The sequence below is a fragment of the Melanotaenia boesemani genome, chromosome 8 (genome assembly GCF_017639745.1).
Source record: "Melanotaenia boesemani isolate fMelBoe1 chromosome 8, fMelBoe1.pri, whole genome shotgun sequence".
NCBI classification, from domain to species: domain Eukaryota; kingdom Metazoa; phylum Chordata; class Actinopteri; order Atheriniformes; family Melanotaeniidae; genus Melanotaenia; species Melanotaenia boesemani.
The window spans coordinates 25,378,261-25,391,651 of record NC_055689.1 but is presented as its reverse complement, the minus strand read 5'-3'; the positions used below and the strand labels follow the sequence as shown (position 1 = coordinate 25,391,651).

Below are 13,391 nucleotides of genomic sequence, written 5' to 3'. Positions count from 1 at the left end.
AATAACTGTAGTCTAAGAGTGGTTCTTAAACTGAAGGATGTTTCCTTAGTAGTATGAGTTCCTCAGCATTGTATTGTCCTTAAGTCAGGGGAATATTCTTCCTTATTTATAGAACACAGAGCAATTATTACCAGTGTACAAATGCCACAGCAATGAACCCATGTCAACATGACAGGAGACACTAAATAGAAAAAAGAATGGCATGATCGTTAAATAACTGGTAGCTTTTAGCTGGATATCTAAGAGCTGTTTGTATTGGGAGTTTACACATTGCTGTCCACTGAAGGATATATTAACAGCTTTATGGTTACAAATACAGTAAAAACAAACATAGTTTTATCTGAAAGCACAGATTCATTTTGTGTCTGAGGCATCTAGTACGTATGCAAAGGATGCACAGAACGCTTGACACTGAAGCAATCTGTTAGTGAGATATGATGACATGACATAATAGAAAGGCTATTTCTAAGGATCCTTTCTTGGCTTTGAGAAACACCAAAACTGTTTTTTGTTGTGTTGGAGCCAAAAGTAAAGTTTTTTCCTTACTTACTAAAAGGTGGGTCAAGTTATCAGCTACAAATGACAAGAACACATGTTAGGAGGCAAAGTGTAAGGAAATATAGCCTCAAACTTGAAAAGCCAGTCATGTGGCTTGAGAGCCTGCAACCTCTGGTAGTGGCACACCTCAAACACTGAAAACCTCTAAGCTAGCAGAACCTAAACACACCGACTCAGAATAAAGAGCTGTTTCTTCTTCATAATAGAAAAAAATAAATAAATAAATAAATTATAATAATAAATTGAACTGTAGATTTTCAAGTTTTGGCTTGAATGAAATATGCATCACAGTTCAATTAATGAATGTTACATATTTTTAAACAAAGATAAAGTAACATTGTATTAATAAATTAAAGGGTTAACTTTAATAGCACTTTGTAAAATGTTTCTATATAAAAAGTTGAGAAAAGGCAGAAAATCTGCAACTAACTAAAGCTAAAAATAAGTTCTTCTGAGCGGCTTAACATACAGTTTAGATACACTCCTAACCAACCAGACAGGCCTTCAGCTGAACTGCTCAGCAGATTGAAGAAATTGCAAACTAAAGATGGAAGAGCTGAAAATCATCCTTAAGGTTGAAAAGAGTACCTTCTCTACAGCAAAGGTCCTGATGACATACTCTGACAGCAGCTCGGTCTCTATCAGCGTCACCTTGATGTCTCTGTAGATCTCAGTGTCATCGGGCCAGTACTTGCAGCATTTCACCTAACAGTAAGAAAAGCAAGCGTTTTACACAATATCCTCAAACGCTAATGGATTCTGCAATTCATTTCCATTCATATTGCTTTCATTCACTGCACACATTCATGTTTAAATTCGTGCAAGTTGCTGTGCCATCACTTTTTTCCCCAAATGAAGATAATTGTCACATAACATTGCCTCCAATTTGCCACCTGATATTTCAGTTTCTGAAGCGTTTCTTTCAAATCGAAATGAGATTTGCTTCATATTAGTTTCAGCCCCCCCGGTCAAGGATCTGCTGTAAATGGGTATCTTATGTATCGATGGAGATTTCATTCTCACATTATTGCTTTTTCATTTTCACATAGATAATGTGAAAATGAGTCTAAAGGTGGACTGTGCAAGGCAGAGTCAGCTGCAAGACAGTGTACGGTTTCTCTACCTTAACATTCATACTCACCAGTGTGAAAAACCAGGAAAAAAAAAAACAGTGTTCTACAAGTAAAAGAGGATGATATAATGACAATCCAGTAATGATATGAAATAATAAACCCTCAGCTGTTTAAAACAGATTTCCCAACAGAAATCTAAAACAGCCCACTGGAAATATTATTTGTATTCGGTATCATAAGAGTGCAAAATTACCCTTCTCTCCTTCCTTTTCACCCCCCTGTTCAATTAACTGTTCTGGGGGAGTAAGACGTAATAGAGATTGAGATCATGGAGGTATATCAGAGAATGATAATTTTTGATGAGGGATAAAGGCAACATCAGCCACAAGTAGATTCAATTTTCGTTTCTGGCATCTATGCGCTGATTACGAATGAAATGAGATTTTTGTTTGTGGGATGACACAGACAGAGGGGGACTTTCAGGTCCATCTTTCTGACACCCCTGATGACTAATCCCCGATGACAATCACAAATCCCCCGTCCGCTTCCAGCTAGATTGAATTAGGCAAAAGCCATTACCTTATTAGATCACTCTGAATCAGACGCCTGGTTTGGAGGGAATTAGCCTTTGGGCAAAAATACGCCAGCATAGACACAGATGTTCTTTTTTTGGGCTCTCCTACAGGCATCCTGAGCTCATTCACTCATATGGATAAAGTGTATGAAAAAGAAGCACACAGTATCACCTCATCACACACATCGGCGTGCTAACTTCAAAAATCAAATCTCTCATACATCAAAGTGTGCCGAGCGCCGCCCCCTCCGTGCGAAGCCAGCGGGGCAGAGGCTGTGTATGCTTGTCTGAGTGCGTGCCAGGATTTCCCAGAGTTCATCAGCAACTGTGCCGAACAGATGGCCCACTGTGATATGGTGGAGTGATTTTATGGGGCCCTCCGTGGAGCCACGGTCTCTGCGACCAACTGCGCCTATACCGTCCGCCATTGGACAAGGATCATATAACAGACGGTTTGGGGGCCGGGGCCCACAGAGGACGCCACCGCAGCTAAGCAGGTGTGGAGAAGGTGTGGGGCGGGGTAGGTTGGGCTCAGCTACTGTAGAAGAAAGGCTTAATGAGGTATCTAGAGATGGGCCCATGAATCATTATCAGCTCTGGTGCATTTAAGCCCCACCAAAAATGAATATCAGCAAAATCAAGGTGTGCATGTGTTTAAGGGGATTTTAAATGCTTTTAAAATTCTAAAAGAAAAATCCCCTGGCAGTCAAAGCATTACTCTGTATGTTAAGAACTTCACTTTCTTTCAATTATAACCCAACCTGAAGGAAACTACAGTCTGAGTTAAGAGGAACAAATACAAGCTAAGGCAAGGTTCTGAGTTGGTCCATATGTTTTAATGATAAAAAAAACATCTAGACTCTTCCATTAGTTTGAACATTATGAACTGCCCTCACGACTCAATAACAGTCCCTTTTCGTCCAATGAGGACAACATTAAGAGATGTTAATGCTCTGAGGAGCCTGGTTGGTGCTGGCGGCTTCAGCGCTCTAATCTCCTGTTATAGAGCCACTCAGATGAAACAGTAGTCAGTCGCCTGGATACCTCTCTAGTAATGAAGGCCATCAATCAGTTTCTTTTCACTTCTCACTGATCAGATAGATGAAAAAAGAGCTGGCGGCACATAAGTCCCATGCCTCACTAAGTCGACACAGACGACACAGAAACATCTGGGCACTATTGTTAAGAGACGAGAAAATAAATAAATAAAAAAAAATATGGCTCAGCTTGCCTCCAGATACAATCAAGCTGTCAGTCGACTGGGAATAAGGTAATCTTATTTCAGATGTGTGGTTCAAATGATTGTAATTAATACCCACCCTGCCAACCTCCACCAGGTTGGTCACCATGACGATAGCTGCCGTGTTTTCTTGCCACACCATCCTCCAGAAGTCGAACACCGTCTCCTGCATGGGGCCTTAGAAAATCAGAGAGAAAACATATTCAGCTGTGTTAATTGATTTTTTCTCCAATCTATTTTTACATTTGATGTGATTTGGTCAGTTAGCTAGGTTCTTTGAGCCCCCGTCTGCTAAAATAAACCAACTTATTCACCTTGTTAACATGTTCATACCATGTTTTTTATGTGTTACAAGACAAATTATGAACAAAATCAGCCAAGAACACTTTGGCCAAGGATCTCTGCTTTAAATCTGCAGAGCACCAACTTAAGCCTCAGAAAAGCATAGATCATTTAAAACTGACACTAACCAATCATGACTACTTGCTGTTATAGAAGTTATAGAAGAAGACAGGAGAACAAGATGTAAGTTGATGTGTTTTTAGCTGGTTGGTAAAATGGTGTCACTGACATGTTTTGTTTATGATTAATAACATGAAATTAGATTGTGTAAGTTTTCATGTTTTACCAAAAGATGTTAAAATATCACAAAAGTTTATCCAGTTTATCTAGAGACTTGCTGTGTCCCATCAAAGATACCACACAGGACATGAGTCTAAAGACTTCATTTTCTAGATAGCTGTTTTACAATTGGACTCAGCTGGGTGTGACTACTTAACTAATTATAAGCCACTGTCCCAAACATTTATCTGGGAAACACAACAAGTATGAACAGGCATGTCAGATGAGTCCATTTCTTATAATGTATTTTCTCTCACAGCCCTCTGCTATTTAAGATCCACTGCTGTGGCTGCTGGAACTCTAATACCCCTGTACAGCTGAACCATGAAAGAACGATCTGCTAGAACTGATAGCCACATTTATAATCTAATAAGCAAACAGTAATATAATAATAAGAGATGCTACTCTCACTCAGCAAGTGCCAGAATTATAGGCTTTTCACAAAATTGCCAGTAACTGTTGCCAAAGCTCCCAGGTCTGGCTGACCAGGGCAAAGTGACGTGGAATAATGTTTTCCTTTGAGGGAAACAGCTGCTACTCAGGTAATAACGCTCTACCCTTCTCTCTTGAATTTTACCTTAAAAAAAAAACAACTGGATTTGCCACTAAACTTCTTATAAAGACCAATGTGTGCAAATAGTCGCGTGTGTATTCTGGCACTGATCCCTGTTTGTTTCGTACAGGATGAGCAGCAAAATGTGTTTTGACTTTAAGAAAATATTAAGAGGTTGGATTGTGGGCGGAGCTTATGAGCATGGTCATAGACACTTCCTGGATAAGGAAGGAGTTGGAAAGTGAACTTTTTATTCTATTCTATTCTACTTAAAATTATACCATTTCCATGAGAATAGATGACTTGTTGCATTATTGTCCTGTAGCCTGACAGTCTTATTAAACATTTTCTCCACCATTTGTGATTCTTTGACAAAGCATTGGATTTTGTACTGTGTACAAAAATCCTTACATAAAACAGAGCTCAACAAAAAAATCTAAAGGTGAAACTGAAGGTTGCATTAGTGTGTGTGCACGTGTGTGTGCATGTGTGTGTGTGTGCGTGGCAAAGCTCAGAGTAATTACCACCACATCTCATCAGTTCAGCACCAACCTTTCCACCGAACCGGACCCAAATGTGTCTGGTGAACATCAAAATAAATGAGCAGAGAGCCATTCAGCGCTTCCAATATTTAAAACTTCACTGAGCAATAATTGTGAGTTGAAATTAATTATTAATCTGGTTAGTTTTAATCAAGCACTATGTGGGAAAAAAATTACTTCAGACAAATTAATTAGTGAATGCAAATCTCCACGACAGTGCATTCTCCTGCGATGGGCCAAATTACCTGGAGACATAATGAATTATGCAGGCACACACAGACACGGACCGAGACACAACATGGCACATACACAAATTCTTGTGTTTTACTTGTCATTATTGTAGTAAGTTGAAGAAAATTTAGTTAATTGTAACTAAAATTAGGGTCATGCACCATAATTACAAAACACTTCTTTTTTTAGCTTTCACTAAATTGTCTTGTTCTGCCTTAATAAGCTATGTTACAGTTAGAAAACAAGATTATTGCAAGTTATGCCCAAGACCACTGCTGCTGTGGAAATTTACTATATTTTCGCTTATTGTGCTGCGTAAGGATGCTTAGGGAGTGAAAAAGGGGCTGAGGATAAAACGCCCACCAGCATGATTAGAAGAAAGTTGTGGGTAATGGTCTACTCAGCATAAAACCTGAACCAGTGACTTTATGTTGGTCTGTCAAACTATTTCTTGGCAAAGTCAATTGAAACTAAATTATTGTTGGCTAAACTGAAAGCTGCCCTGCAGTTTCTTTAGATGATTGAGCCTGTCTCAAAAAGCAAATCAGTGCCCACAGATCTGATAATTCAGATAACAAACTGTACAGCATAAAAAATAAAAAGGAATAAAGTTAATATCTTTGTACTTCAGAGTTGGACAGTCAGGTTTTTTTTTTTAGCATTTTTTGTTGTGAAATCATATTTCAGTTACATGCAGTGGTATTATAAATATAATGCAAGCAAAAGCTGACCTCAGCTCAACACTGCAATGTTCAAATGAACCCTAAAATAAATAATTCACCTTGGACTAGCAATTGTTCTGCCTTCATCAAGGTAATTTGTCTTTTCTGGGTGTTAGAAAATGCAGAACTTGGGTTGTCCTCTTACATTTCAGAATGTTTTTATTTTACCTTGTCCTGTCCAGCACCATAGCAAGCAGGATGATGATCTGGCTGCTATGATGTGCTGCACAAATTTGCTTTGCTAAGAGCTTTATAGAAATTTCAGAGGAATATTGACTGTTATAATTTTGTGATGCTGAAATTATTCACCACTGTAGATTTGGGAACACATCATGTCATAGAAGCTAATCTGTGCTCAGTAGAATAAAGCACACATCATATCAGGAACATTATTACTGAAGTGACTATACTCTGGATTAATTCTGTGAAGAGTCAGTAGTGAGGAGGTTCGAGGGTTGTCCACCTACTCCGAGAGCTGGAGTTTTAGGATTAATAAAGCTAAATTAATTTCATTTGTGCATCACCATCGTGACAGAGTTGAGCATAACTAATAACACCTGCATTATTTTTCACCTGGTAGTTTTCTACATTTTTACAAGTGACAGCTGGGATGAACATATACTGCACCTCTCAAACTGCAAAGCTATGTTTATTCCTACTCTGCTGATTGATTTAGTATTTTTGATATAATCTGAGATCTGTTGATCAGGAGATTCAGTGGACTGATCAATCATTTTATTTACCTGGTGATTGCTTTGATCATTCATATTTTATTAGGGGATTAATAAAAATTACCTGTAATGTCACAAACTTAGAATCTAGCATGTACAAACATGAGCCGTTGATGGTCAGAAGTCTAGGCTCCAGCGGTCTGCTGGGTGAAGAAATGACTTCTAAGTCCATCTTTTGTACATAGTTACTGGTAGAAAACAGTCAAGGTTCTTGGATCTTTTCCCATTTCCTTCTGCCCACGGTGTGATTAGTATTGGCTTTTGCTTTCTGCTGTAACCCAGTTTCCTACATCAAAAAAAATATCATCATGATTTTTTACATGACTGATCAAGTCTTGTTTGATCTGCTTTCTGAGACGGCTAATTAGAACCTCAGTGTTCGGCTAAATTCACAAAAACACTAATAACATTTACAAAAAAAAAAAGAAAAGATTTTTAACAGGTGATTCAAATCAAACTATAATTTCCTCCATCACATTTCTGCTGCCAGCCTGGGCATGCCTTTCCTTGAAAAACAGGAACATTTTGCAGAGAATCATATTTCTATTTTTGAACAGTACCAAGAAATTTACTCCTGATTCATTCACATCCCAAATGGATTTGTAGAAATTTGGAACAAATCTGCTTTGTAACTTCCATGTGTGTTCGCTCCGTCCTTCTGCTTTGCATGTGGTGGCATGCCTTGTTTTTAACTTTAGGACCTCAGTTTCCAATCCAGTCACTTCCAGTCTCTCTGAAAACTACCCAACCTGATTGAACCACCCACTCTACTTCCTCCTACACTTGTCCCTGAGGGAGGATACACACTGTTGAGAAGTTTGAGAGAGGGAGACTGAGAAGCAGGACAGCTGGTGTGTAGGACTTCAATAACACAATAACACTTGGCATTATATGGTAAATCAACCAATGGGAGGCTCCTGCCAAGCTTCAGCCAGCCAATTTATGTTTCTATAAGCATGCAGCGACAGAGAATTGATATGGATATGTTGTTGGGCACAAGCATTTTTGATGGCACTGATGAAGATGTGAGTCTATATAAGAATATTGAATAAGACTAAAGTATAGAAGAGTAAAATCTCAATCACCAACAATTTTCTGCAGATTTGCATCAGTTTAAAACGTAAAAAATGTCAAGTAAATTGATATATGTCACTGCACTGCTGTTTGTTATTCAGTATATTTTCCTTGCTGGCATCTCAGTAAATGACTAAATAGTAGAAAATTGGCTGGAAAACTAAACTTATTTGTTTCTACAAAACCATCACTGTTCTTTGTGACTTGTAAGATTAAATAATGGCAAACATGAATGAATGAATGAATGAATGAATGAATTTTTTTAATGTTTGGTTCTTAAAGACATTCTTTCTTAACAGAAGAATAACCTGGGAAATCCAAGAAGGCAGGATTTAACAGTGGTTAACTGTTAAAATATTAAAGCAGCTGAGTTTTTCCTGACAAACATTTGTTTGTAATTGAATGAATTGGAGTAAAGGTTAAACTACTATATTGATATCACGTAATCTGGAAGCGTTTTTAAGAAACAAATGGTGCAACAAAGTGCTTTTATTCAGGTTTCATCACATTTATCTAGTTCAACTAATAGGGAGGGAATATTCTTGCTTTTAACTGTGTGTATGCACAATGATCATTTCTGTTTGAAGGCTTGTTTTTGCATGTTTACAAAAATGACTGTATGCGAGCAACCATTAGGGGCAGTGTCAGGACTCATTTGACCGGATGTAAAGTCTAAGGACCGACAGTGGCAAAAATGACAAAAAGTTTTGAAGACAAGACATAACATGCTTGTTTTAGAGGCCTTACACACCATCGGTGATACCACTGCTAGCATTTCTTCTGCTGTTATCTTAAAATGAACCAAATACTAATCTCCTACATTGTCACCATGTTTATTATTTTGTTTACACCCTACATTTAGGGCAACTCTATAAGCTCTAAAACACCCACTAGTGTCTCCAGTAACAAGCATAGTATTCAAGCAAGTATGTGAACATTTATGCTCACAACCAAGGGGGTTGCCTATGTGAACGTGAGATTAAAAAGCAAGTATATTCTCAGCCTTTGTCAACTAGAATTAAAATAGACTAATTTAAAGTGAGAAAACACTACTTAGATTTAGTGTAATAAAAAGATCAGGGCATAGTTATGCTCCTCCTTAGCTCGTGCTTTGTTTATATCTTGTTAGGAATAAGTTATATAATTTGGGCCAATGATTAACAAGACAAAATGAATTGACAGGTGTTATTTTTGTGGTATGATGTACAGGATTTTAAATTTAAAGTTGACTGAAATCAAAATAAAACTTTCTCTATTACTCTAAAACCCACAAACATGAATATTCTCTAAATTTCTCCCTCAAAAGGCATCCAACAGTGTCACTTCCATCTGAGAAAAATAATGAAGCTTTGTGAAGAAAGGCAAAAATGCATCAACAGCAGACTTTTTGACACCTCAACCAAGGTCCAAAGAGCGAGTGAGAATTAAAGGCATCATAAAGCTACCATTTCACATAAAATTCATGAGACTGGAACAATGGTGTCTAAGAAGTGAGAAAAAACTGCTCACACATTTAATCCAGTTCTACCTCTCCAACGTTATACATCAAGAAGTACTAAATGGCAGAGTGAGAAAAGACATTTATCTGTGGTTTCAAGAAATCTACACTAGGGATTTACATTAATTTTTATGCTTTTATATGCCAATCTAAACAAATCACACTTGACATTTTTGTTTTGGTTTCCAATCTTTATCTTAAACAAGGCTTAACTGATATAGAGTTTTTTTTTTTGTTTTTTTTTTTATAATTTTATATAAAGCATGACTTGAGAGGTCAAGAATGTTGTTGACTCAAAAGACTGAACTAAGCATTTACATTCCAGATTTCAGGGGTGATTTTAGATTTGATCTACTTTAATCAGTCTTTCTAAATAATCAAAATAAACATTTAGTATCTTTAAAAAGAATAATCTAAATAACTGAACTCAAGAGAAAAACATATCCTGATTTAAAATGTGTCTCAGTGCAGGGTAATTCCTCTTCATAACAAGTAGTACTGAGGGAAAACTCATATTCTCAAAGATTTAGCTACAGGTTACTTGAGAGAAACTGATTTGAGAGTTCACTTGAAGAACCGTGAGATGAGAGCAGTGTTTATAGTACAATGTTTGCGGAGCCTAGTTGGAGAAATTTGGAGGAGGCACTTCAGAGAAGAGGAACACCAGCAGGAGCTTCACTTCCAGCTGTCAGAAAGCTAATGCTGCTCCAGCTGATGTGGTGTTTTGGGACTAGGCCTGCTCCTCCTCAGAAGCACAGAGTGTGACAGCTGCAGAAATCCCCCAGCCAGGTACGCTGCAAAACTCCTGATCAACATGTGCACATACACACTCACAGACAAACACGCAGGCTACGTTTCCCCCTTCTTGCCTATTAATATTACATGCAGCAGACTGGCATAATGTACACTCACTTACCATTGATTTGCTCCCTCCGTCTTTCTACCTTCCCCTCGACACACACACATACAAACACACCACCCTGCTGGGCTTTGAGATGTTAACCTGTAAATAATAAAACTTTTGCGCTCCTTGTGACATTTGCTGCCTGCGAGAGAGGGGAGGGAAGAGCAGAGAAGACCGGAGGGGAAGCCTTGATGAAATTGAACCCTTTCCCTGCGTTATGAATATTTTCCACATCACCAGGAGGATGCAGGAACTTATCAGAGCTGTTTGTATCCTCGTGTCTGTGTAATTCACCATCAGGAAGAAGCTCATGTCTGATCAGTATTTAAACATAAAAATGGACTGAGGCAAGTGGCCAGCTGGGAGGGCTGAGGCACATGCACATTCTCTTTAGCTACGGCTGGCAGAATTACTGACAGACAATGTACTGCTGCAGCACAAAAAAAGAAGAAGCTTTGAATGAGAGAATGACCTACATAATGAGGAGGAGAGCTTGGGTGATGAAGCCTTTATGGAGTGACAGCTGTTCTACCTGCAGCTGTCACCTTGACAGAGCAAAGGGACTCGTCAATAAACTCCAAACTAATGAGTGCCATTGTAGTTTACAGCGTGAAAGAACGGGGACAACATTATACCACCTGTCTGCCATACTAAGCACATCCAAACCACCTCCATCACCAATTTCTGACAAAGATTTTTTAGCTTATCCAGCACTATTGTGGGATTCGTGATTTCCTGAGTTTCTGCTGGTCCCAGTGGAGTGAGAGTGTCACTCACAGAAAAACTTTGCTCGGGGAGAAAAGAGACTTCCTCATTTTCAGCAAGTGTGCCAATGCCCAGGTGCTCTTTTCAGGTGCTACAGTATGCAGTTTGTCTGACTGAGAGAGACAGGTCTGTGTCTGGCTTCCCTATCATCTCAGGCTGCTCTTTGCCTCAGTGTCAGCAGACTGAGCCTTCCTTCCTGTCAATCTGCCGTAGCTGATGATGAATTATAAAAAGGGCCTGCTCTCCTAGAGCATACAGATGTTTCCACATACACACAATCACTTGCGAGAACTGGGTGGGTATACATAGTGAAGAGCCTTATCGAGCTTGTGATGGAAATTGAGGACTTATTATGTTAGCTCAATGAGAAAACGGGCTAATCAACTTGAATGGAAACACGTTTGTCTTCTCAAGCATTTCATCTCAGAGAGGGCTTCTGTTTGAAATATTTCTTTGGCTGCTGATCTCCATGCATAGTGTGGCATGCTCTTAATGATAATAGGACACTTATAGAAGCCAAAAATCCAGGAGAAATTCTTTCAGAGTTGAGCTTGCCTGCTTAAGAATCTTGTGAAAGGAAGGCCCGCAGGAGAGAGTCGGCACTTGACAGACGGTTTTGTTTTGAGTATTTGACTCAGCGGTCAATGCAAGGCAGTACATACCAGGTGCTCTGCACGCAGGCAGACACATAGCCTGAGTGGCCGAGCTGCCTAATTGATATGCCATCTCTTTCTGAAGTAAGAGCAAACAGAGAGTTGTTTTAATTGAGACGCTAAGGAGGAGAGGCAATGCACTAATAAACAGGTAATTATGCAACTCCCAGCTCCACCAAAGCAGACTGTGAATCCATTAAGGTCTCATCACAAAAAACTGTTCTTCCTTTTTTTTTTTCTTTCTTTCCTCTCCACTGATTTTTTTCCCCCCAAATCCCTTTGCATGCAGCAGCCTTGTTGAGTGGGAGTGCACCTCTCGATGCAAAATTCATAACAATTAACCATCAATCAGATTTAACCTCTAGGGTCACTGTAAGTGCTCCTCGCTTGGCAAATCTGCCGTCCAGATTAACACTGTGACAAAATGTGCCTGTACATGTCAGCTAATCCATTTATTTATTCAGCGTACTCCCAGACTGCCTGATTAATCGCTCCCACACCAGCGATGGAAGGAAAGAAATGGAGAGAGGAAGCATGCTGCTTGGCTCGCTCGGAGGTGTGGAAGTGTGTGTGCGCTAGCGAGCGGTACCAGATTCCTCAAAACACACACAGGCACGTGCGCACATACATTCGACTGAGCATCAAAGAGCAGTTTGCAAAAGCGTATGTAAACATCGATGGGGATGTTCAGAGGCACTCGCAAACACCTGCACTCATCCGTCTGCACCGAACAAACAGACAACCTTAAATTCTCACCACCCACATGTTCAAATCTAAAGAGGTTTGAAATTTTCAACAAAGTTGGGTCCTTACCCTGAGTGGCGATGTAGTGGTTTGGTCTGTGGTAACCCTGAAACAGAGAAAAAGTGGGACATTCATTCTCCTAAAAACATTTGTCTCAGAAAACACATCTTTTAGAGGTAGTCTAGTTTCTGACAGTGAAATTTGACCCAGGCATGCTAACTCATTGGAAAGAGCAAATTTAAACTGTAAGGAGACCTTGCTAACAGCTGTTTAAATTTCAGATTTTACAGGTTTCTGCAAAGGAATGAACTTTTGCTTCTACCTTGTTACACCCTAAAAGGAGTTGTTTCTGTGTGTGTGTGTGTGTGTGCTGCTTCATCAGTCTGCCAGCTGTGTTTTTTTTTCTGTGTACCCATGCAGTTCTTTGTTTCAACATCTGACTGAGCGAGCAAAAACTGAGAAGCTCGAGATGGATGCTGCTCGACACAAGATGCAAAAAAGAAGGGGAGGGGGGCTCTCTCCATCACACACTCTGCATGCAACACACCTCTGGAGTGAGCAGACAAAGTGTCGATAATCCCCAAGATACAACTAACAGCGCTGATCTTGACAATAAGGCCCCTAGTCTCATGGATTACTCTAATCCCTTCAAGTTTTATTTGTCCAATTCCTTGTCTTCCCCCCAGAGATATGAGCCAGGAAACAAAACATTAGGACTTAAAGGCTCTTCCTCTGCCCAGCCTCCTCTTGATTGTCTCCCCCCTACCACCACCTTCCCAACCACCCCTGCTGCTCTGCTTATCTCACTCATATTCAATTTAACGTTGACTGTGATTAACGGCTCTCCAATGAAGGAAGAAAGACACAAAGGATTTTTCCCCTCACTCCCTCTCTCATCCACAAGACTC

At 39.4% G+C, this 13,391-nt stretch overlaps 1 protein-coding gene across 12 annotated transcripts in view; it reads right to left on the bottom strand.

The window, feature by feature from the left end:
* The window catches only part of LOC121644602 (receptor-type tyrosine-protein phosphatase mu-like), a 177,812-nt gene that overhangs the window by 14,289 nt on the left and 150,132 nt on the right, over positions 1 to 13,391 (bottom strand). For all 12 annotated transcript variants that reach the window (XM_041992659.1, XM_041992663.1, XM_041992660.1 and 9 more), the window contains 3 exons: positions 12,553 to 12,589; positions 3,525 to 3,622; positions 1,147 to 1,263 (listed from right to left, as the gene is read on the bottom strand). In XM_041992659.1, coding sequence (XP_041848593.1) covers positions 1,147 to 1,263; positions 3,525 to 3,622; positions 12,553 to 12,589 — 252 coding nt within the window. The remainder of the gene's footprint in view (positions 1 to 1,146; positions 1,264 to 3,524; positions 3,623 to 12,552; positions 12,590 to 13,391) is intronic.